This window comes from Oratosquilla oratoria, chromosome 16 (genome assembly GCF_046742065.1).
Source record: "Oratosquilla oratoria isolate Oo_2021 chromosome 16, ASM4674206v1, whole genome shotgun sequence".
Lineage (NCBI taxonomy): Eukaryota > Metazoa > Arthropoda > Malacostraca > Stomatopoda > Squillidae > Oratosquilla > Oratosquilla oratoria.
Genome location: NC_134792.1, coordinates 16,145,107 through 16,170,770, shown reverse-complemented (window position 1 = coordinate 16,170,770; position 25,664 = coordinate 16,145,107). Strand labels below are relative to the sequence as shown.

Here is a 25,664-nt window from a genome sequence, read left to right as displayed (position 1 = left end):
AAAAGCAAAAATAGAATCTCATGTCAATATAAAATTGGTACCAAGGAAGTCAAAAAAGTCAACTCAGAAAGGGGCCTAGGAGTAATTATCTTAAGTGACTTGACACCTGATAAACATTGCAATAAACTAGTTGGAGAGACTTTTAACTTATTAGGATCAATGAAAGTGGCCTTTGACTATATGGATGAAGAAATGGTAAAGAAAATATTAATTACACTGATAAGACCTAAATTGGAGTATGCTGCGACACTATGTACAAAAGTGAACATAAGGAAATTAGAAAGAATTCAAAGAGCAGCAACAAAAATGGCACCTACACTCTCAAACTTGACTTACAAACAACAATTGGATAAATTATATCTATGAACACTGGAACAGAAGAGAAAGATGTGATTTGTTGACCATTTACAGAATTATGAAAGGGATGGAAGTTCTTGAGACGACTTATAAAATGGGACAGAAGAGAAACAGAGGACACAAGGAGAAGCTAAAGAAGGACAGTTACAGAAGAGATCTGAAAAAGAATAGCTTCCCATAGAGTGATTGATGTCTGGAACAAATCAAATGGGGAAACAGTGAGTGCCAAAACTATACAAGATTTTAAGAACAAACTAGAGGCGGAGATACAAAAATGGGTCACTATCAAACAGGTACGGGCACAAAATTAAAAAAAAAAAATAACCCTTGGCTTATTGTTGCATATGAAAGACAACTTTATTAGAAACAAAATGCTTTTTAAATTTTTGAAATAGCTTGAAAAATAAAGGAGATATGACTTTTTGAATTATTTTTTTAGCCCGCATTTTTGGCTAGACTTTACCATAACAAAATGTTACAATTAAGGGTGGTAATTTGTAAAGATTCCACTGCTCCAATTTTATTGAAATTCGGTAATCTTGGGTTATAAGGATCAACAAATCACATGAGCATGTCAAAAACAATGCGAGACATCTCCATCATACCATATTTGCCTTTTCATGGTAACCATGAAGTTGTAAATTTTCAGATTATCATCAATGAAATCCAAACCACTGGCCCAATTGACATGCAACTTGCCATGTAACGGTTTTATGGGCCAACAAATCACCTGAGCATGGTCAAATAATGCAACCATATGCTATTTTTATATATAAATTATGCATTTGAGCAAAAAACCGTCATTGTGTGGTTTTGGTCGGCTTTGGTCGACTTTGGTCGGCGTTTAGTAAGACCGGCTATTACCAATAGGCAATATGAAGTACTTTACATTTATCTATATTGAAAAACTTCTGGGAATTTTCTGCCCATTTGCATAAAGTGTTCAAATCACTACAAAATTCTTGATGTGTTATGGATATAATTTTATTTGCAATTTGTTAGAAGACTGGGACTGCAGGCCCAATTTTGAGCGAAAAATTGTCAAAATCACCGAAATGAGATGAATACACCATAAAATTCTACCACCATCTGACAATCATATCCTAACGTTTAAAGCGATATCAGCTGTCTGTTTTTAATTAAATACTAAAGGGTGCAGGCGTGGTTTGTTTACATCTGGGCATTTAAATCGTAATGCGAGGATACCTATGTTTTTTCCGCGTCACTCTAGCTTCTTTCGTTATTTTTTATGATTTTTTTTTTACTTTGAACATTATCGTACATTTGGTAGCACGTTCAACAACACTTTGCCTCACACGGGCGTCGGGACCTCACACCTCAGTGTGGTATTGTGTTGCGCCAGACACGTTGGTTATAGCCTTAAAAAAACACTGTGTGCTTCGTGTTTCTTTATGAAAAAGACCTTAGAACAATTGCAATATGCCAAAGCGTAAAGCACATGTAAAGTCACGGAGTATGACTTTAGAAAAATGGAGGAAAAAGAAGAAAGAGGTATCACCACCCCCTTCTCCTCCTCCTCCACCAACACAACCACAAACATCTGCTATGAGAAAATCTAGTCTCTTTGATGAAAAAGAGAAGAAAAAAGGAATCGAGAAAAAGAGAATAATTATAGAAGAAGATGATCTTGAGACATTAGTAGGTAATATGGCATGTGGTAATTGTCTTAGTACAAATTGTGAAGTGAAGTTGAGTCATCACATTATAGACACATATTTTTTAGTGAAATGCGAGTGTGGTGCAGTGCTTATTGACACGAATGAGACTCGTAAACCAGCCATGGGAGTGGGAGAGAAATTTTATCCCATTACAACACTCTTTATTTATTGCATGATGATACTGGGGGTGGGGTATGATGGTGCAAGTAGAATAACTTCATTCCTCAGTTTGAAACACTTCACTATGAAGACATACATACGGTATGCTAAACATATTACTGAAAAGGCCGTAATACACACCCAGGACATTTTGAAAAGAAGTAGGAATGTTGTGATTGAACATTATTCAAAAAAAGAAGGTGGCCTGGCTAAAAATGGAATGGTAAATGTTGATGTCACCTATGATGGGACTTGGCAAAAGAGAGGGTTCAAGTCGAACTTTGGTGTTGGTGCAGCCATCGATGTTGATTTTGGACTGGTTCTGGATTACGATATGTGTTCTAAATTATGTGACATGTGCATAAGAAAAAAAATGGATTTGAAGGGGGAAAAAATAAGCGAGACTGAGTATGTAATGTGGAGGGAAGGTGAACATACGAAGGTATGTGATGCTAACTATGAAGGTCCGTCTGGAGGGATGGAGAGTAAAGTGGCAGTGACATTGTGGACTAGGTCAAGTGATAATGGTGTGATGTATCGAACATTTGTATCGGATGGTGACAGTTCTGCTTACAAATCAGTGTGTGAACTCAACAATAATAATGGACCTTACGGAAAAGCTTATAAAGTGAACAAGGCAGAATGTATAAATCATGTTGCTAAAAGGCTTGGAACTGGAATTTGGAAGATAACACCTAAGCACAGAAATGCTTCACCTAGGATGGTGAAATTCGCAACTGCAATAGCGGTTGCAACATACAATGCTGGGTATGAAGACGGCTTCTTCGGTTCTCTACTCAGCATTGAAATCACTGCATCTATGCAAGCATATTTAGAAGAAAAGGACAAATCTATGGATATTCCATTAAAGAAGAAGACGAGGCATTCATTCGTTCGGAAAAGCCTGGTAGATTATGCTAGTGGGGCATTCTGAGGTCGCACAACAAAAAACACTGTTTCCCTAAATGTAAGTTGTGTTTAATTTGTAACTGTAGAAGCAATTCTCAATCAATTTACTTCATTCTTGTGGCATTTTATTTGTAGATAAATTTTCTATGAAATGTTGTTTACAGAAATTTCAGTTTCAATTAGATATTATTTTTTATTATCTCAATATCGGGAAAAAACTAGATTTTAATGAAACGACATGTAATTTTTTTTTTTGCTTTAGCTATACAAATTGAGAAATATTAAGATCAACAAGTTAATAAGTACCCTTTCACCTATTTACATGCAAATTTTCATGGTAATATGGTAAATACAATTCATGTTATAAGACAATTCAATAAGTCCGTTTTTTAGTAATAATTTACACATTAGTAATTTTTATCTCGTTTGTTTTTTCATGTATCTTCCTGAAACTTTCTACACACGTGAGTAGGTACAAAACCTTAATCATTAAAATTTCATAATAATCTGACCATTATTTAAGTTTTCACCCAAAATTTGACCAGCGGTCCCTTAATTTGGGGTGTTAACCCATATAATTAAGAGGTTTTCTTTGGCAGCAGCTTGAATATACAAATAATATTGTAAAACATAGTAAGAGATCAGGTTCCAACACATTCATCACAAGGTTACAATGTGTCCAGTTCTCAAAAGCAGCAACTCCATACAGAAAAAGTATTGTCCCTGAAGTATAGAGGTATGAAAGTATAAACAGACATCATTCTCTCATATTTACTTCCTTAACCTTTTCAACACTGTATCACACTACAGATTTTGTTGTAACAAACATCAGACCATTTTTTTATATCTGTGGCACCTTCGCCTGTATAGTAGGTAGGTATTAATAGCATTCTCACCCTTGTAAGGGGGGGTTGGCCGAGTCAAGACATATTCACACCAACAAATCCACTCACCCACCCCTCCCATCTCACCACTATAGGGATGGATGAAGAATTGCACTGCCCCCAAGATTCTGCTCTACCAAGATACCTTATAGCTTGGATATGCCCCTTTGATTAAATAAAATTTCACCTAGCATTTGCCACAACAAAATCTACAAAGAAGTGTACAATGGTACTGAAGGTGTTATTAACCTCTTGAATACAATGATGCCTATGTATGTATCATGAGCCACAAGTGGGGTTTACAAGGATACTGGCATCGGTTTCCTGATTATATCTATTTTGTAGTTGTAGCTGAGTGACTCCCATATTCTGTGAATAGGCCTGATCACATTTTCTGTGACGTTTTATTTATTCAGGGTGAAAGAGAAGTATAACAGCAGTAGCTTTATATTTTGTAATGCGCATATTGCGATACATCATTGTACATCATTGTACATCATATTGAAGAGGTTAATCCAATACAACCAGTACATACAACTTTAAAGGAAGTACTGTATGGCTTTATCCTTAAATAACCTTAAAAGTATAAACTTCTTTACAAACATTATTCCATCTAACTAGACATTATAGCCTAAGATGTATTTTCAGCTTTTTGTTCTTTTTTTCATTATTTGTAATTTGTTTGAACTACCATTATTTTTTCTCATTGCCATTATAGATTGGTGTGGGATGAGTGTATGCTTTGACTCAGCCAGCCCCCCCTATATACATACATATACCAAGGGTTTTGTCCCCCTTACAAGGGAGGTAGCCAAAGTCATGAGGCATAATTCCATTACCACCCATTCACCACCCCTCAATCCCTCTCATCTTGGCTCCTCCTGGATGATGGGTAATCCCTGCATCTTGCCCATTCCCCTGGGTCAGAAGCAATGTAGCAAGACCACTTCATTTAATTGGTGATTCCCCTGTCCGTCCCCTCATGCAGAAACATTGATGACTAATAGAAATCCCCTTTGGGCTACGTCAAAGTATCATTCACATATAACCATTTCCCACCCCCTTCCATGAATCACAATACCATCCACACACAGCATCTCGCCACTCACCCCATCTCTTGCCTTCTCCCCTCCTCTCCCAACAGACATCCCCCTCCCACTCAATGTCCCCCTCACCCCATCCATCCATCTAACCCCCATGCCCACTCCACCCACCTCTGCTCTCCACATTTCTTCCACCAATCTTTCTTCACTCCCTCCCTCCATGTGTCTAAACCATCCCAACACTCCCCCACCAACCCCATCCTGCATCTACCCCTCCACCCCTGCTCCTTTCCTCACCTTCTCATTTCTTACTCCATCCAACCCTGTAACCCTCACCACACCTCTCAGACACCTCAACTCAAAGATGCCCAAACTTCCTCTCTCATGTTCCATGTCTCCGCCTCACACAGTGCCGTTGGCACAATCTCTCCTTTAATGTTTGCCATATATATAAATGATATGGATTAGGGAGTAAATTGTTACATGAACTTCTTTGCTGACGATGCCAAATTACTCAAAAGAGTAAGAACAAGAAGATTGCAGATCACTACAAGAAGACCTAGACAAAATATGGGAATGGAGTCAGAGATGCGAGATGAACTTCAACATTAAGAAATGTAGCATAATGGAATTTGGAAAAGGCAAAAATTGAGTATCGGGTCAATATAAAATTGGAAACAAGGAAGTCAAACATTGATTCAGAGAGGGACCTGGGAGTGATCATCTCAAGCGACTTGACACTTGATAAACATGTCAATAAATTATTTGGAGACACTTTAACTTATTAAGATCAATGAAAGTGGCCTTCGACTACATGGATGAAGAAATGGTAAAGAAAATAGTGGTTACACTAATAAGACCTACACTAGAGTATGCTGCAACACTATATGGGCACCTAGCACAAAATAGAACATAAGAAAATTAGAAAGAATCCAAAGAGTGGTGACAAAAATGGCACCTACACTATCTAATTTGACACACGAACAAAGATTGGGGAAATTACATCTATCAACACTGGAAAGAGGTGATTTGTTTACCATTTACAGAATTATGAAAGGCATGGAAATTCTTGATAGAGATGACTTATTAGAATGGGACAGAAGAGAAACAATACAACTAGGTAAATAAATACACAAATGCCTCTCAGCATCCATCCTCTACCTCTCACTACATTTCTCAATCCCCCAAGGCACCCATCTGCTTCTCTCAATCCAAAGTCCACCTCCACCTGCACTCCTCTCCCTCCTGCCACATGCTACCCCAAGCACCCAAAGCTATCCACTTCCTCCAGCCTCTCTCCCTCGAGACTCAGTTCCCAATTTCAGTCATCCTTTCCCCTTGCACATCTCACCACCCAACCCCCACCTACATTTACCTTCAACCTTCTCCCCCCTGTACACAACCCCACTCTACCCCTTATGAGGGGGATAAAGCCTTTGAGTAAATTTGAGGGGAAGACTAATGATGAGATGCTCTGTATCCTCTATGTCAGTGGTTCCCAAACTTTTTTTGGCCGCGACCCAAATCCAGATCTGGCGAAGATGTGGCGACCCAAGCATCAAAAAGCAATTTCAAAAGTCTTCTTTTATTGAAAACACAAGTGTAGGGAAGCTTTTGATTGAAATTATTTTTTTTCTAACAAGGTCTCGTGACCCATAGTTTGGGAATCGCTGCTCTATGTGATGGTTGTATCTAGGGTAGCTTCATTCTGTGGCCAGACCTATTATATATTGTTACTGTCTTTGGACACATGGTAAGAATGAGTGAAGAAAGACTAGTAAAAGAGGTATGGAAGGCAGATGTGGAGGGAGTGAACATGAGGGCACGTCCTAGGATGAGGTGGATGGATGGGGTGAAGGGGGCTTTGGGGAAGAGGGGAATGTCTGTTGAGGAAGGACGGGAGAGGACAGAAGACAGGGGTGAATGGAGAATGGTTGTATATGGATGATGTTGTGATGCATGAGGTGGAATGGGTGGGGGGATGGGGGTGAGGTAGTATGTGTGAGCAAAATTTGACGCAGGCCGAAGGGATTTCTCCCCGTCTTCGCCTTTTATGCATGGGGGGGACGGAGAGGGGGGGGTCACCAATTTAATGAAGTGGCCTTGCTGTGGATGTGCTGTCTTGCGATACTGCTTCTGACCCAGGGCAGTGGACAAGGTGCAGGGATGACCCGTCATCCAGGAGGTGCTAAGATAAGAGGGAGGGTGGAGGGGTGTGGAGTGTATTCAGGGATGGAATGGGTGGGAATGATTTTATGCCTTTTCCTTTTTGGCTACCTCCCTTGTAAGGGGGAAAAAGCCTTGGTATATGTATGTACTGTCTTAGATCTGGATTGTGTCCTGAATGCAAGCATGTTAATATGGGTTCTTGTTTTTCTTGAAAGGTACATTTCTGTGGGACAACAAATAGGTTTCTGGATGGATGTGGTATGGATGAAGGGTGGGAATAAGCTGACTTGGCCAACACCTTATGAGGGGAAAGAACCTTTTGGTATACAAAGTATATGTATTTATTTGAGGTGGGGTATCATTCATATCAACAAAGATTTGCACTACCTGATTCTGAAAAATGGTTTTTGAGTGTACAAAGATTCCACAGAAGTAATAGCCTACTATTAGAAGCTGTATATGCTTTTTCCTTCTTAGAGGGTTCACAAGTCCTCCCTCTATCTGAAGCTTCTACTGCTGCATGAAAGTATTTACAAAATACTTCCTTGTACCATTCTTCCATAAAAGATTCAAGTCTTATGCTTCAAATTGCTAACTTTAATTCCACAAAATATTTACATATTCTTTTCAATACATAATTCATTAAAAATAAAATGGAAGCTCTTCCATACAATGAACATTTTAATTTCTAAGAAAGTCTAAGGTGCCAGAGTCCTCGTTATATGGTACATATGCATTCCTGAAAGCCTTACCGCAAATTGAAATTACCGTATACCGAACCCAAGTTTCGACTTATGGCAGACTTACCTTCTCCCTGCTCTTTCCTCTTCAAAATATCTAATTTTACCTCCAAAACACGAGCGGATACCGTATCTGTGAATTTTTCTTACCGTAAATAGAATCGAGGGTAGTAATTACCAAATACTGTAACTGTGAATTTACTGGATAAAGAATTACCGTATAAGGAGGACTCGCTGTATATACCATTGGTGGTCCTCCAAGATAGACACTGGAGAGAATCATCTCTTCACTGCCCATTTCAAAACCATATGCCTACAGGGCAAGCAATTTGTCTTCAGCTTGGGCACAAGAGCTCTCATGATCAACTATTTTCCCAACACCTTTTTGGATAAAGAGTGCTGATCATTCCCCTCCTCTTCTTAGCTGAAGAAAAAAGAAACTATCCCATGCTAATACAGTACAACACAGCATTCCAATTTCTTCCTAGAGAGATCTATACTATAGGACCCAAGATATTGCTAGCTAGTGTGAGGCTGCAGGTTTCTAATTGCTGAGACCTGCAACAATAGTTGTTTTTATCTTAAACCTAATTGTACTCCACTGATACTGATGAATACAGATCTTTGTAATTCTCTTTAACCCTTCCTACACAGTGGTTGAGTTTATAGATACTGTCCCAGCTAATTGTAGATCATTTTAATCACTTGAATAGGTTTCATTTGAAAGGGTTAAGACTACCTCAAATAACTCTTTAAACATTGTGATGTCGCCCTATTTTTTTTTTTTTTTCATCCCCGACAATTATGGTCAGATGAAAGACTGCTTTCCTTCTATGAAATGATGCCTTTTGTAGATTTGTAGATTTTGTTGTGACTAGTGACAGAAAACTATATTCTCTACAGGAAAGGTTCTATTGACATGATTGGAAAAAAAATGAAATAAAATAATATAAAAAAGTGATATGATTTTTTTTTTTTTTTTAATGTCACTGAGCACAATTTGGATGCAACTGTTTATTCTTAGCCCTACTTCAATGCAAATTTTTTTTCTTTTCCAATTGCAGGGTGGACCTAATGCGTAATCGTCAGCGCATCATTTCCTCTGAAGCACAGTATTATGGATTTGGTACAGCAGCAAACAGTGCTGCTCTTTATGTTTACAAAGGAGACATCATATATGCCTACCTAGCAGAAGGTTATTTGTATGAAAATGATGCCAAATTTAGGGGATATGCCTCTTTAACTGGCTTTAAAATTGGATAGGCACAACTAGTTTGCAATAACATCAACCTCCTTTTTAAGCAAACCATGGCTTCATACACAAACAAATGAACTAGTGTTTTCAAACTATTCAGGTTGTAAATATATTTGCACATATAGGGATAACAAAAAAACATAGGTATCTGGTAATGGTGATCCTGCAAGATGCCATTGGAGAGAACCATCTCCCTGCCATCCATCTTCAAAACCAGCCAACACCTTCACTTTCATCTGAAGGAACAGATTTCCATGGCTGGCTGGAACTAATTATCTAGGCCAGGCTCAAAATCTACCAAATTAAATTATTTTCCTCTTACTTTTTCACATAAGAGGAGCTGACAACCAGTAACTGCTGCCCCAGTTTCTTCCCAGAGAAAGCAAAAAAAAAAGGGCTCTATGACCACTGTCAGCTGCTTTGGAACAACAGGTTTCCATTCAATGAAACTTAGAGCAGTAGTTATTATTAAAATTTTATACTTACAATTACACTATTGTATTAAAAGGTCATGGAATTTAATTTAACTTAAATACATTCCTTTAATTCCATCAATAGTTCCCTCATATTATCTTTGGATGTAATGAGCTGCTTCAATATTGGTATACCTTTCCTGAAAAGAAAAGAAGACATCAAGCATTGAAAGCAATTGTATTCAATTCCATAAACTTGTTAAATGTGATGGGGGAAAGAGAGAGAAGTTTGTTCGACTGGGAAGCACTAAGAAAATGACAGTAATGAATGAGAAAAATTGAGTTGAAATAAGGAATGATGAAGTGAAAGCTGTTATTAAAATCATGAGAGCAGGTAAGGGACCTGGATTAGATGGGTGTCATGCAGTGTCTAAAAAAGGGAGGTACAATAATGGGGACTGGCCAGTGATGTTGTTTGTATGTTTAAAAGAGGGTAGAGTGCCAGAGGACTGGAGGGGTGCCTGTATAGTTTTGCTTTATATGGGAAAAGGGGACAAGTGTGAGTGTAGTAGTTTCAGAGAGATCAGTTTGTTGAGTGTAGTTGAGAAGGCTTATGGGAGGGTTTTGATTGACAGGTTTAGGAGAGGAACAGAGGGAGTAATTGGTGATGAACAGTGTGGGTTTAGGACAGGTAGGAGTTGCACAGATCCGATTTTTGTGGTGAGGCACATATATGAGAAAGCTTTAGGAAAAAGTATGGATGTTTTTTGGGTCTTTATGAATTTGGAAAAAAGCTTATATCAGGGTAGACAGGAAGGCACTGTGGGAGGTATTGCAGATATATGGGATAGCAGTAAAGCTGCCACGAGCAGTCAAGAGTTTTTATGAGAGTAGTAGAGCCTGTGTTTAAATCAGAAATGGAGAGAGTGAGTGGTTTCAGGTAATGGAGGCACTTTCCCAGGGATGTTTTGTCACCTTGGCTGTTCAATTTATACATGCATGGGGTGGTGTGAGAAGTAAACATAAAGGTAATGGGGAAGGGATTAGAAATGGTTAAAGAAAATGGAGAAAAGTGGGAGATAAGCCAGTTGTTGTTTGCTGACAACAGTGTGCTTATGGCAGGATCAGAGGAGGGATTAAGGAAGTTAGTGACAGAGTTTGAGTTTAGGAAGGTGTGCAAAAGAGGGAAGTTGAAGATAAATGTGGGTAAAAGTAAGGTGATGAGATATACAAGGGGAGACGATGGCAGCAAATTGGAAATGAGTATTAAGGGAGAGAGACTGGAGGAAATTAGTTTTAGATACTTGGGTGGAAATGTGGTGGGAAAGGGAGATGTGGAGGTGGAGGGAGAATGTAGATTGAGAGAAACAAGTAAATGCATTGGGGGATTGAAAAGTGTAATAAGAAATACAACATTTGGGAATGGATGCTAAGAGGAGATTGTACAAAGGGGTGATTGTGCCAACAGCACTGTATGGGGCAGAAACATGGAATATAAGAGAGGAAGAGTTTAAATGTGTTTGAGATGAAATCTCTGTGAATTATAGTAGGGGTTACTAGGCTAGTGAGAAATGAGGAAGTAAGGATGATAGCAGGGGTGGAAAGGGAGTTGGGAGATAGGGTTGATGAAAGAGTATTGTGATGGTTTGGACACAGGGAAAGAATGAGGGAAGAAAGATTATTAAATGAGGTGTGGAAGGCAGAGGTAGAGGGAATGAACATAAAGGGGCCAAGGATGAGATGGATGGATGGGGTAAAAGGGACATTGGGAAAGAGGGGAATGTCTGTTGAGGAAGGAAGGGAGAAGACAGAAGATAGGGATGAATGGAGAATAGTTGTATATGGATGATGATATGATGCATGAAAGGGAGTGGGTGGGGGGATGAACATGAAAGGGTGACCAAGGATGAGATGGATGGATGGGGTAAAAGGGGCATTGGGAAAGAGGGGTGAATGGAGAACAGTTGTGTACGGATGATGCTGTGATGCATGAAAGCGAATGGGTGGGGGGGTGAGGGAGTAAGTGTGAATTATATTTTGACACGGCCCGAAGGTATTTCTCCCTGTCTTCTCTTTTTTTGCATGGGGGGACAGAGAGGGGGGGGGGGCAATCAAATGAAGCAGCCTTGCTGTGGATGTGCTGTGTCTTGCTACATTGCTTCTGATCCAGGGCAGTGGGCTAGACACAGGAATGAGGGAGGGAGGGGGGTGGTGAAGTATGTGAGGGTGAATTGGGTGGGAGTAGATTTATGCCTTTGACTTTGGCTAACTCCCTTGTAAGGGGGAAAAGCTGTTGGTATATGTATTGACTCAACATAAGCCATACCATTAAGACCACCAACCTAAGGGTATCAATTACATTAATGAACACACTATGCCACCCTTCTTGGTTTATTCTTGAGTAACTTACTTGCCAATCTGGTGGTTGCTGCTAGTTAACAAAGAGGTGTGTGTGTGTGGGGGGGGGGGGGGCAGTGAATTGTTTGATACTATAGTACCTTATTTCCAGTGCCTCCACATGACCTATCTCTTGAATATATCCCCCAACCCTCATTCCCATACATAACAGCTGGCATTACTGATGCTTCATTCATTGCATCCAGTGATGTCCTTTTATTTCTCCATACTGCTCTTATGCAGCTTCCATCTTCCCTTACCATACTTTATGGGAAATTTCTTCCTCTAGTTTTCCATCTTTATGTACATTCTTTCCCAGATATCTATAACTTTATACCTGCTCCACTTCTTTCCCAGGCAACTTCATATTAACTTTGTGTCCTTGGATATTACCATTACCTTACTATTTGACATATGCTTACATGTACTACATAATCACCTTTGCAAGAATCAAAATAAAAAGAAACTTACCTTCTGACATCCACTTTCCTTTTAAGATCTTTTGACATGGATGCTGCTCGTACTAGTACAGAGTGTGGCAAGTTGGCAAGCCTTGCAACATTGAGACCATAACTTTGCCCAGCACTCCCTTCTGTTAGTTGATATAGGAAGGTCACAACATCAATGTCATGAGCCTGACCTGTAATAAATTTGTGGTGGATGATATTACTTATGAGTGCTAGTGAATGACTGTTTTGGTATTAAAGGTAACTGAAGTAAAAAGAATAAAAAATAAAATAGCCAAGTGATGATGTCTTTCATTATAACAAGAGCTAAACTTTATCCTTATATATATATATATACATACATACACAAACCAAAAGGCCTTCTTCCCCTTCATGGAGGGAGAAGCACATCAAAGCACACATTTAACGGACATCCATCAAAACCCATCCATCACCAACCCCTCCCATCTCTACACCTTGTAGATAAAGGATCATCCCAGTCCCCTGCCACACCACTCAAGTCACAACAGCACCTCTGCCACTCATCCTTCAATCTCTCATCCAATTGGCCACAATCATCATTCCATGTACATCTCATTACCTTACTTTAACCCACATTTACTTTCTCCTCTCACTTCCCCCTCCAACCTCAAGTCACCAACTGCCTCAATCGTTCCTCAGATTCAGCCACAAGTAGTGTCATCCATGAACAACAACTTACTCAATTAACCTTCCAAAATGATTATAACATTGATGTTACTTACTTTCCTCTTCACTGACAATGAAGGACATATGGTAGTTACCCACATGTTCTGGATAATATTTTTCGAAGTCCGTAAGTGGAAAATAATGTGTTACAAAAATTGTAAGGCACTTAGTCTGCAAGACAAAATAGGTAATTAATAACCTGAATTGTCCGTGGGATGCAAATGAGTTAACTAGTTCCACTACTGGGACTCACTCCATTGGCTGTGTGACTGACTACCACAAGGCAACAACACACAGCCAATGGTTCGGACCAGTGGTGGAGCTATATAGTCCATTTGTTAAAACTTCACACAGGACGCAATTGTAAATCATTTGACTACATTTAATGTTAAAACTGAACCTGTCATTCACATTGAATAGCATAATTCAGCTACAACTTTTCTTAGCATCATATATATATTCATATATACACAAACAAAATAGAGAAACCTTCAATTTACTAAGATCAATAAAGGTGGCTTTTAATTATTTGGATGAAGTAATGGTTAAAAGAATATTAGTCACACTGATGAGAACAACATTGGAGTACGCTGCAACACTATGGACACCCAGTACAAAAAGAATACAAGGAAATTAGAAAGAATCCAAAGAGCAATGACAAAGATGGCCTCAACACTTTCAAAATTGACATACAAACAAAGATTGTCTAAACTAGAACTACCAACCCTGGAACAAAGAAGAGAAAGAGGAGATCTATTAGCCATTTACAGAATCATGAAAAGCATGGAAGTCCTTGACAGAGAAGACTTATTAAAGTGGCATAAAAGAAAAACAAGGGGACATGAAAAGAAACTTAAAAAGGATATTTATGGAAGAGATCTGGAGGGAAAAAAAAAAAGATTATATACATGTATATATATATATACAGTAACAACAACAAAATGTTGACATCTAGGATTTTAGGACAATAACAATAAAAATAGTACTTACTGGCCTTTTATCTCCATTTTGATACTACTCTATTTTGACATGTTACCCTTATTCTTTATAACCATCTGGATCCTTCTGGGCAACGAATTGGCAAATTCAGTAAAGTAGGTGGCGGCCATTGTCGCCCACATCTTCTTCAGCTCCTCCTTCAGGACAGGGATGCTTGTGGGTTGCGACTTTTCCAGCTTGTTTTTCATCTGGTTCCAGGCATTTTCAATGAGGTTTAGGTCAGGGGAGTTACCTGGCCACTCCAAAACACTAATGTTATGGTCAGAAAGGAACTTTTTCACTGCCTTGGTCCTGTGAGAGGGAGCACCATTATGCATGAAGTGGTCACACTCATGAATATTCCGGAAAGTGAGCATGTGATCCCTCAAAACCTCAATACAGTTACTTGCTTTCATTGTCACATTTGTAGGGAGAAAGTAGAGTCCACTCCTGCCCTTTTCTGGTGAGCTGTCTGAGCTCGGTGAGGGAGGTGGCCCTGTATGCTGCCCCTAAGTGCCCCTTTTTTTAACTTCTCCAGTGCTCAAGATGGGGCATACCAAGCTCACTATGGAAGAGAAGAGCAGGGAATTTGAAGGTGTCAAGAAAGCCACCGCCGCCCTCCCTCCCAGTACTGTTCCACCAAGAAAACTAGGCTCTGGGGCACCAAAGACGACTTCTACACGCACCTACAACAAGAAGTACAATCAGACCCATCCATTACACTCGGAGCAAAGAAAAAGCATCCAGAACTACTGAAAAATGTCTCTGTCAGAACTATTCAACATCGGCTCCAAAAAGACCTAAAGTTACCTGCCTGACATGCTGCCAAGAAGCCACTGCTCACAGAGCCCATGAAGAAAAAAGGACTAGCATTCTGCAAGAAATACAAGAACTGAACACCATAGCAGTGGCAGAATGTCATGTTCACTGATGAAAGCACCTTCAGGCTGGTTAGGGGTGGCTCCAAGATCGTCTGTCGAGCAAGTGATGTGTCAAGATACGACCCGCGGTGCACAGTCAAGAAAGTAAAACAACCAGACAATGTGATGGTGTAGGGTGCCTTTAATGGAAAAAAGAGCAGGGGTGGACTACCTTTTCTCCATGTGACAATGAAAGTAACTATACTGAGGTTTTGAGGGATCACATGCTCACTTTCTGGGTTATTCATGAGTGTGACCACTTCATGCATGATGGTGCTCCCTCTCACATGCCCAAGGCAGTGAAAAAGTTCCTTTCTAACCATAACATTAGTGTTTTGGAGTGGTCAGGTAACTCTCCTGACCTAAACCTCATTGAAAAAGCCTGGAACGACATGAAAAAAATTGGAAAACTCGCGACTCACAAGCATCCTTGTCCTGAAGGAGTAGCCACAGAGGATGTGGGCAACAATGGATGCCACCTACTTTACCGAACTTGCCAATTCGATGCCCAGAAGGATCCAGATGGTTATAAAGAATAAGGGTAACATGTCAAAATATTAAGTGTAGCAAAAAGTGGAAATAAAAGGCCAGTAAGTACTACTTTTGATTTTTATTGTCCTAAAATCCTAAATGTCAATTTTTGTGGCCTGTGTGTGTGTGTGTGTGTGTGTGTGTGTGTGTGTATTTACCTAGTTGTAGTTGTATTTTACGGGAAGGGGAGCTATGCTCGTGGGGTCCCATATTCGTATCTCATTTTATCTAAACTATTTTTAAATTCATGTACTGTTTTTGCACACACCACTTTCTCATCTAACTTGTTCCAACTGTCAATTACTCTGTGAGGAAAGCTGTTCCTTTTCAGGTCTCTTCTATAGCTGTCTTTTTTTATTTTCTTTCCATGTCCTCTTGTATTTCTGTCATCCCATTTTATCAGATTTTCTCTATCTAATTTCTATGCCTTTCATGATTCTGTAAATAGCTATCAAATCTCCTCTCTTCTTTGCTCTAGTGTCTGTAGTTCAAGTTTTGCTAGTCTCTCTTCATATGATAGTTTTGAGTGTTGGTGCCAAGTTTGTAATTGCTCTTTGTATTCTTTCAAATTTTTTTTATAAATTTTTTTGCACTTGGTGACCATATCGTTGCTGCATATTCCAATCTTGGTCTTATCAGGGTGATTAGAATTTTCTTCACCATTTCTTCATCCAGGTATGTAAATGCCACTGATTGTTCTTATTAAATTATAGGTTTCTCCAAAAATCTTATTTATATGTTTCTCAGGTGACATATTATTCATAACAATGACTCCCAGGTCCTTTTCATTTTCTACTTTTTTATTCCTTCTCCCAATTTATATGATCCTGTTATTCTGTTTTTACTTTTTCCAAATTCCATTATACTACACTTCTTTGTATTGAACTCCATCTCCCACTTCCTACTCCATTCCTGTACTTTATTTAGATCTCTCTGTAGTGATTCACAATCTTCTTCTGTGTTCACTTTTTTCAATAGTTTTGCATCTGCAAAGAAGCTCATATAGCTTTCAATTCTTTCATCCATATCATTAATATATATAGCAAACATTATTGGGGCCAGAACTGTTCCTTGTGGAACACCGCTTATTACTTCATCCCATTTTGAGTGTTGGTCTCTTATCACTACTCTCATTTTTCTTTCTTGCAAAAAGTCTTCCATCCAATCTAGCAGTTTGCCCTGTATTTCTCCTTCAGTTTCTAATTTCTTAAGCAACTTCTTATGTGGTACTTTGTCAAAAGCTTTTTTTAGGTCTAAAAATGCACAATCAGCCCATCCATCTCTTTCTTGTATTATATCTATTAGCCTTGAATAGAAACATATTAAATTGGTGACGCATGATCGTCCTTGTCTGAATCCAAATTGCCTTGGATTTATCACGTTTTTTTTTCTAAATATTTTACCCATCTATTTTTGACAATTCTTTCACAAATTTTTGCTATTGTACTTGTTAGAGAGACTGGCCTATAGTTGGTAGGGTCTTCTTTATTTCCCCCTTTATATATAGGTGTGTGTGTGTGTGTATATATATATCTGTATATATATATGTATATATATATATATATATATATATATATATATATATATATATATATATATATATATATATACAGGTAAACGTCGACTTACGATGGCCGCGACTTACGATTGTTCGACTTTACGATGACGACGACGACGACGACGATATGATAATTTAACCCCTTCCATACGGTGCCGCACACGTAGGCGTCATGAGGAGCAAGTGGATTCGCAACGCTGCCATATCGGCGTCTTGATTATATTTATTGTAGTCGCCCCTGTGTTTTTACATTCTCTCAAATGTGCCTGAATCCCATTCTCTGTGGTTTTCAAAATTCGCGGGTGAAAGAGAGAACGATCGATATAAGCGGTGACTATATTTTATGATGCGAGTATTATTACGTCACGTCGTACAGCTGGCATTGGCTGCTGCCCGCGAGATTTAAGTTCCGTACTGAAAATACATATTATAATGTTTGAATATGGTAAAAAGGATAAAAATGATTAAATAAACTACAGGTAAACGTCGACTTACGATGGCATTAGGTTTCGATAGAGCCATCGTAAGACGATCTCATCGTAAGTCGATCCCCACTCTGTTCCGTGGTCACTGTACCTAGCCTACCTATATATTCACCACCAGAGATACTGAATATAGCCTATTAAACATGTACAGTAGTTTATTTAATTATTTTTATCCTTTTTACCATATTCAAACACTATAATATGTATTTTCAGTACGGATCTTAAATCTCGCGGGCAGCAGCCAATGCCAGCCGTACGACGTGACGTAATAATACTCGCATCATAAAATATAGTCACCGCTTATATCGATCGTTCTCTCTTTCACCCGCGAATTTTGAAAAACACAGAGAATGGGATTTAGGGCACATTTGAGAGAATGTAAAAACACAGGGGCGACTACAATAAATATAATCAAGACGCCGATATGGCAGCGTCGCGAATCTACTTGCTCCTCATGACGCCTATGTGTGCGGCACCGTATGGAAGGGGTTAAATTATCATATCGTCGTCGTCGTCGTCGTCATCGTAAAGTCGAACAATCGTAAGTCGCGGCCATCGTAAGTCGACGTTTACCTGTACTGTACATGTTTAATAGGCTATATTCAGTATCTCTGGTGGTTAATATACAGGTAGGCTAGGTACAGTGACCACGGAACAGTGATACACAAATTGGGGATCGACTTACGATGAATTCGTCTTACGATGGCTCTATCGAAACCTAATGCCATCGTAAGTCGACGTTTACCTGTATATATATATATAAATATATATATATATATATATATATATATGTGAATATCTTAACAACCACAATGCACTTCAATTCTAAGCCATCAATGGAGGCCGACAAGCAGAAATTGAAATGCGGTACTGCCAAGGACTCGAACCCAGCAACCACGTGACAAGGGCCATAGTAACTTACCAACTAGCCCAGTTGTTGTTGTTGTTGTTGTCGTTCCCTAGACTGTCTGTCCGAGCAGTCCCGTCTCCCCAAGGAAGGCCACAGCCGAAACTGGGTTTTCCCACAAATCCTTTATAGAGTGTATGTTGTGTTGTTTGCGTGCATGATTGTGTATAATGCAGTCTTCCATTATGTGTTGTATGGTATGGGGTGAAGTGTTACATCCTGGGCAGCTGTTCACAACACGGTCGTCCAGCCTCTTCTGGTAGCTTAGAAGTGCTGGGTGGTGACCGCATCGCAGTCTGGCCAAGTGGACTCTGTCCTTTCGTGGGAGAGAGGATTCAGAAGGGTGGATATCAGGGGGTCTGGCATGCAGCAGTGTGTTGTCTTTCAGTGTGTTAATGGAGCGGTGAGTGATATGATTATGAATATGTTTCCGGAGGCTGGTATTTGGTGGTTGTGGAGGAAGAGAAGAGAGTATCTGTGCGTAATAAAGGTCTTTGGGTGTAGTTTTAATGTTTCTTGGTGTGTGTGGGTGTTCTGCTATGTAGTGTAGCGGGTGTGATGTGTTTGTGGTGGCTGCAGCAAGTGTTTGTGTGCCTCTCATGTCGAGGTGGTCCTTGACTTTGAGGACTTTTGTTTCATGGTGTAAATGGTCTGTAGGTGATGTATTTGTGCAGCCTGTAATTGTTTTTAGGGCTTTGTTTTGTATGATTTGAAGGGTGTTGTGGTGTGTCTCACTGAGATTAGGAGCCCATGCAGGACTCGCATAATTCATCACTGAGCGTATGCATTGTTTGTATATTGTTATATTGGTTTCTTTGTTTTGTCCAAATGTTGTTCCTGTGATTGACTTAAGTGCGTTAAGTCTAGGTGTGCATTTGTTTTTTATGTTTGTGAGGTGTTGTTTGAAAGACATGGATGTATCGTATGTTACACCAAGAATTTTCAGTGTGTTTGTGTGTGGTATTAGAGTGTTGTTGATGTAGAGATGAGGTATGTATTTGTGTTCTTTTGTCCAGTTGGTGAGAAGTGTTGCTGTAGATTTGGTTGGAGCTATTTTGAGTCTGTTTGTGATGAACCATGTGTTGAGTGTGTCAAGGTAAGGCTGGATTATTTCTGCAGCTTTGTCTGTGTTACGATGTGTGCATGTGATTGTTATGTCGTCTGCGTAGGAAGAGATTTGTATTTCTGAGGTGTCTGGCGTGGGTAAGTCATGCATGTATAGATTAAATAATGTGGGGGATAGAACTGAGCCCTGTGGTACTCCGTTCTTAATGTTTCTGATGTGCGATGATTGGCCATTATATGACACATGAGCATTCCTAGCCCAGTTGATGACGGCACTTGTCATGTGGTTGCTGGGTTCGAGTCCTTGGCAGTAACGTATTTCAATTTATGCTTGTCGGCCTCCATTGATGGCTTAGAATTAAAGTGGATTGTGGTTGTTAAAATGTATCTCTAATCACTGGGACCCATTCAATGTTGTACATATATATATATATATATATATATATATATATATATATATATATATGTATATATACATATATATATATATATATATATATATATACACATTTTACCACACAGAGTGGTGGAAATCTGGAACAAATTGGACAAAACAATATTGTGTGCAAACACCATACAAGAATTTAAGAACAAACTAAATACTGAGATACAAAGACAGGTCACTAAGAGCATAGCTCCCCTTTCCATATAATACAACTAGGTAAATACACACATTCGGCTAAATGTTGCAAGCTCCCCCCTATCAGGAGGCAGGATGGTCCCCCTCACAGAGGACTTTGTAGTGTAGACTTTAATGAACCATGCCCCTGGTCCAATACATTGGTGGCAGGGTTTGAACTACCATCACCTTGACCAACACCACAAGAAACAATGCTCTACCCCTTTGACATTCACATGGTTGTGCTTGTGTTATGTTATGTGCAAGCTCCCCCCTATCAGGAGGCAGGATGGTCCCCCTCACAGAGGACTTTGTAGTGTAGACTTTAATGAACCATGCCCCTGGTCCAATACATTGGTGGCAGGGTTTGAACTACCATCACCTTGACCAACACCACAAGAAACAATGCTCTACCCCTTTGACATTCACATGGTTGTGCTTGTGTTATGTTATGTGCTGAATGGATGGGACTGTGGACTCTTGTATACAACTGTGTGACTATTATTTTCATGAAGTGCTCTATGGGGGAGGATATTGTTTCTTGAATGCAGATGTTCTTTAGGGATGGTTTTAGTGCATCTACCTGGAGGTAAGGCCCCTCTTGATTTACTCTCTACAAACAAAGATACAATGAGATATAATGCAAAGTTCACTGAACTCACCTCTTTCAAGAAATACTCTAATGTCCCCATGGCAATAGCAACTCCATCATGTGTTGAAGTTCCTCTACCAAGTTCATCCAAAATAACAAGAGATTTGTTTGTAGCTTGTTTCATTATGTCTGAGGTTTCTCCTACTTCTACCATGAAGGTGCTGCGACCACTGTATATTTCATCTGAAGCTCCCATTCTGTTAAATATTCAGAAGTTTGTTAATACTCCAAGTCATCATATTTCAGTTCTGGCAAATTCATCATTAACACTTTTGTAAGAGGCTGGTAGATTGAGGTAGACATTTAGGTAGATAGAGGGTTATGTGGAAAGGTATTCATTTTATTACCTGGATGTTTTGAAACAATGGCCAAGAGGAAGTTGCAGAGTTGCATATTCTCGCTTACCGCCTAATGTTTGTAAATATAAGCTAGGGTATCGATAGAGATTCTAATGTGATGAAATGTAAACACTAAGCCACGTTCCGCTTGTGACAGAAGAGCTTATGTAAACAGCATTGCTTGAGACAGTATAACAGCCTTTCTGATTTGAGAAAAGGGTGGAGGAGGAGAGAAATTATTGGTGCACAGAGGTAAAGTCACGCCCTTAACCTCTTCACTCCGGGGCACATCGCACGTCTGGCAGCATTAGCTGCCCGACGTGCGATGTTGCGTCATAATAACCGCATTATAAAAAATAAAGTCAGTACACAATCGTTTGTTCTCTTTCACCCGTGAATTTTGATAACCATAGAAAATATGATGAGGCCAGTTTAGAGAGAATGGAGGTTACGTAGGTAAGACTACAATAAATATAAGACGCCGACATCGGCATCATCGCGTACCCACTTGCTCCTCATGACGCCTACGTAGGCGTCACAGTATGGAAGTGGTTAAAGGATGGCACTTATTTGTAATGTTCAAAGTTATTGGATGAATTAGTGACATCGAAGCAGACTTGGCTTGGTGGGAGTCCAAGGATCCCAGGTGGGAGTCCCTTGGTGTATCTTGAATAACCAAGTGTAATTTTATTTGGAAGAAAAGAGAAAGATAAATAAGTTTACTTAACCTTCGAACTGATTTAGTGGAACTTGACTAAATCCTGAGTTAAGGAAGAGGCATGGGGCCTACAGATGAATAACGTATGTGACTGAAAGTGTTAGTGGCAACGGAGCTAAGACTTTCATTATTTGGGGGTTTCTTTACACAGTTGAATAAAATTCTCCATTGTCAGACTAAAGAAACATATAAGCTTAACTAAATACATACATACACCAACAGCTTTTTCCCCATTACAAGGAAGGTAGCCAAAAAGAAAGGCATAAAATCCACTCCAACCCATTCCATCTCCACATACTCCACTTCCATTCACCCCCTCCCTTCCTCTTATTTTGGGTCCTCCTGGATGATGGGACATCCCTGCATCTCACCCACTGCCCTGGGTCAGAAGCAATGTAGCAAGACACAGCACATCCACAGCAAGGCTGCTTCATTTAGTTGGCAACCCCCCCTCTCCATCCCCTTACACAAAAAAAGAGAGGACAGGGAGAAATCCCTTTGGGCTGCGTCAAAATATCAGTCACACAAAAAGGGACCTGGGAGTGATCATCTCAAGTGACTTGACACCTGATAAACATGTCAATAAATCATTTGGAGAGACTTAACTTATTAAGATCAGTGACATTGGCCTTCAACTACATGGACAAAGAAATGGTAAAGAAAATAGTGGTTACACTAATAAGACCTAAACTAGAGTATGCTGCAACACTATGGGCATCTAGCACACAAAAAGAACATAAGAAAATTAGAGAGAATCCAAAGAGCAGCGACAAAAATGGCACCTACACTATCAAATTTGACATACGAACAAAGATTGGAGAAATTACATTTATCAACACTGGAACAGAGAAGAGAAAGAGGTGATTTGTGGACCATTTACAGAATTATGAAAGGGATGGAAATTCTCGATAGAGACATTAAAATGGGACAGAAGAGAAACAAGAGGACATGAAAAGAAGCTAAAGAAGGACAGTTACAGAAGAGACTTGAAAAAGAATAGCTTCCCACATAGGGTGATTGATATTTGGAACAAATTAAATGGAGAAAGTGTCAAAACTATACAAGATTTTAAGAATAAACTGGATGTGGAGAGATATGAGAATGGGTCACTACGAGCATAGCTCTCGTCCTGTAAAATACTGGTAGGTAAATACATACTCCCTCATCCCCACCCCTCACCCGCTCCCTTCCATGCATCATAGCATCATCCATACACAACCATTCTCCATTCACCCATCTTCTGTCTTCCCCCTTCCTTCCTCAACAGACATTCCCCTTTTCCCAATGTCCCTTTTACCCATCCATCCATTTTATCCTTTGTTACCCCCTCATGTTCACTCCCTCCACTTCTGCGTTCTACACCTCTTTTACTAATCTTTCTTCACTCATTCTTTCCATGTGTCCAAACCATCCTAATACTCTTTCATCAACCATATCTCACAACTTCCATTCCACCCTCACTCTCATCCTCACCTCCTCATTTCTCACTCTATCCAGCATAGTTACCTCTACTATACTTTACAGGCATTTAATCTCAAGCAACATGCTACTAGATATAACCATCGAATACACTCTAACACAATGGGTAAAGGAGAATACATATAGAAACAATGAGGAACCATCAAAACTAGACCTAATATTAACCTCTGAACCAGATATTGTGAACAGAATAGAGTATAAAACACCAATTGGAAAAAGCGACCATATACTAATAGAGTTTGAATTAAAAGAACAGAACAACATAGAAATGACAAACATAGAGAAGGAAGATTTATGAACAACAAAATGAACTTTGTACAACTAAGGAAATTTTTTCCAAAATGCAAATTGGGATAGGTTCTCTAAAGAGGAAACAAATATGGCTGACAAATGGAACATATTTTAAAGAAAATTATTAAGAGGGAGTTAACAAATATGTACCAAAAAAGAAACAAAAAGAAATTATATAAAATGTTGGTTCAACAAAAGATATAATGAGGCTAAAGCTTGGAAAAAATGGAAAAAAGACATGAAAACATCTAAATGGCAAACATATAAAAAACTTAGAAACGAATATGTCAACATATGCATGAAAGAAAAAAGAGAATATGAAAGGGATATCATAGACAAATGTAAGGATCAAACCAAAACTCTTTTACAGATACATAAACGACAAACTTAAAGATAAGCATGATATAGTAAAATTGCCTGAAGGAGATAAAGAGTACATAAATGATACAGAGATGGCAGAAGTTATGATCAGACATTTCATATCTGTTTTTACAATTGAGAGCTCACAACCCCGGGAGAACGAACAACAAGAAAGTTCACCCATGATGAAGGAAATAAAAATAACACAGAGGGAAATAAGAGACCAAATAAAAAGCCTAGATGTCAGAAAGTTGCATGGACCAGATGAAATGGCAAATTGGATATTGAAAATGTGTATAGACGAACTGAAAGATAAAGTACACAAGATAATAGACTTCTCATTAAAAGAGGGAAAGGTACCGCAAGATTGAAAAGATGCAAACATAGTACTAAAATACAAAGGAGGAAACAGGGAAGATCCTACAAACTAGACTGGTGTCCCTCACAAGCACAGTAGCAAAAATATATGAAAAGATTATCAGGAACAGATGGACCAAACACTTGGGAGAAAATAAAATAATAAACCCCAAACAATTTGGTTTTAGAAGTGGAAGATCGTGCACCACAAATCTAATCTGCTTTTACTCGAGACTAATTGAGATAATACAAGAAAGAGATGGATGGGCAGACTGCACCTTCCTAGATTTGCAGAAAGCTTTTGACAAGGTACCACATAAAAAATTAATTAGTAAAAATGAAAAAATAGGAGGAATTCAAGGTAAACTATTGGAATGGGTGAAGGACTTCTTAACTGGGAGAAAAATGAGAGTGGTACTTAGAGACAAAATTTCGAAATAGGAAGATGTAAAAAGTGGCATCCCACAAGGCTCTGTTTTGGCTCCTTTAATGTTTGCCATATACATGAATGATATGGACAAAGGAGTAAATTGTTACATGAACTTTTTTGCTGACGATGCCAAATTACTTAAGAGAGTGAAAACAGAAGAAGATTGCAGATTGCTACAAGATGACCTGGATAAAGTATGGGAATGTGGCCAGAAATACGAGATGAACTTTAACATCAAGAAATGTAGCATATTGGAATTTGGAAGAGGCAATAACACAGTTTTGGGAAAGAAAGTAAACTCAGAGAGGACCTAGGAGTGATCATCTGACAAATATGTAAATAAATTATTCGGAGAGACTTACAATTTATTAAGATCAATGAAAGTGGCCTTTGACTACATGGATGAAGAGATGGTTAAGAAAATAATTACTAAATTGATAAGACCGAAACTGGAATATGCTATATCAATGTGGGCACCAAGCACAAAGAAAAATACAAAGAAATTAGAAAGAATCCAAAGAGCAGTGACAAAGATGGCACCCACACTATCAAATTTGACATATGAACAATGATTGGAGAAATTACAGCTGTCAACATTGGAGCAGAGAAGGGAAAGAGGCGACCTGTTGACCATCTTCAGAATTATGAAAGGGATGAAAGTTCTCAATAGAGATGACCTATTGAAATGGGATAAGAGAGAAACAAGAGGACACGATAAGATGCTAAAGAAGGACAGTTACAGAAGAGACCTGAAATAGAACAGTTTCCTGCGTAGTGATTGATGTCTGGAACAAACTAAACAGTGAAATAGTGAATG

General features: G+C 39.0%; 2 protein-coding genes across 5 annotated transcripts in view; one reads left to right on the top strand and one right to left on the bottom strand.

The window, feature by feature from the left end:
* The window catches only part of LOC143033563 (uncharacterized), a 38,908-nt gene extending 29,682 nt beyond the window's left edge, over positions 1-9,226 (top strand). The window contains exon 5 of the mRNA XM_076199053.1: positions 9,005-9,226. Coding sequence (XP_076055168.1) covers positions 9,005-9,203 — 199 coding nt within the window. The 3' untranslated portion in view covers positions 9,204-9,226. The remainder of the gene's footprint in view (positions 1-9,004) is intronic.
* A 359-nt stretch (positions 9,227-9,585) lies between these two features.
* LOC143033848 (DNA mismatch repair protein Msh3-like) overlaps positions 9,586-25,664 on the bottom strand; it is a 133,167-nt gene continuing 117,088 nt past the window's right edge. For all 4 annotated transcript variants that reach the window (XM_076199400.1, XM_076199401.1, XM_076199403.1 and 1 more), the window contains exons 18-21: positions 20,885-21,071; positions 13,216-13,330; positions 12,477-12,645; positions 9,586-9,808 (exon numbers count right to left, since the gene is read on the bottom strand). In XM_076199400.1, the coding sequence (XP_076055515.1) occupies positions 9,724-9,808; positions 12,477-12,645; positions 13,216-13,330; positions 20,885-21,071 (556 nt within the window). In that variant the 3' untranslated portion in view covers positions 9,586-9,723. The remainder of the gene's footprint in view (positions 9,809-12,476; positions 12,646-13,215; positions 13,331-20,884; positions 21,072-25,664) is intronic.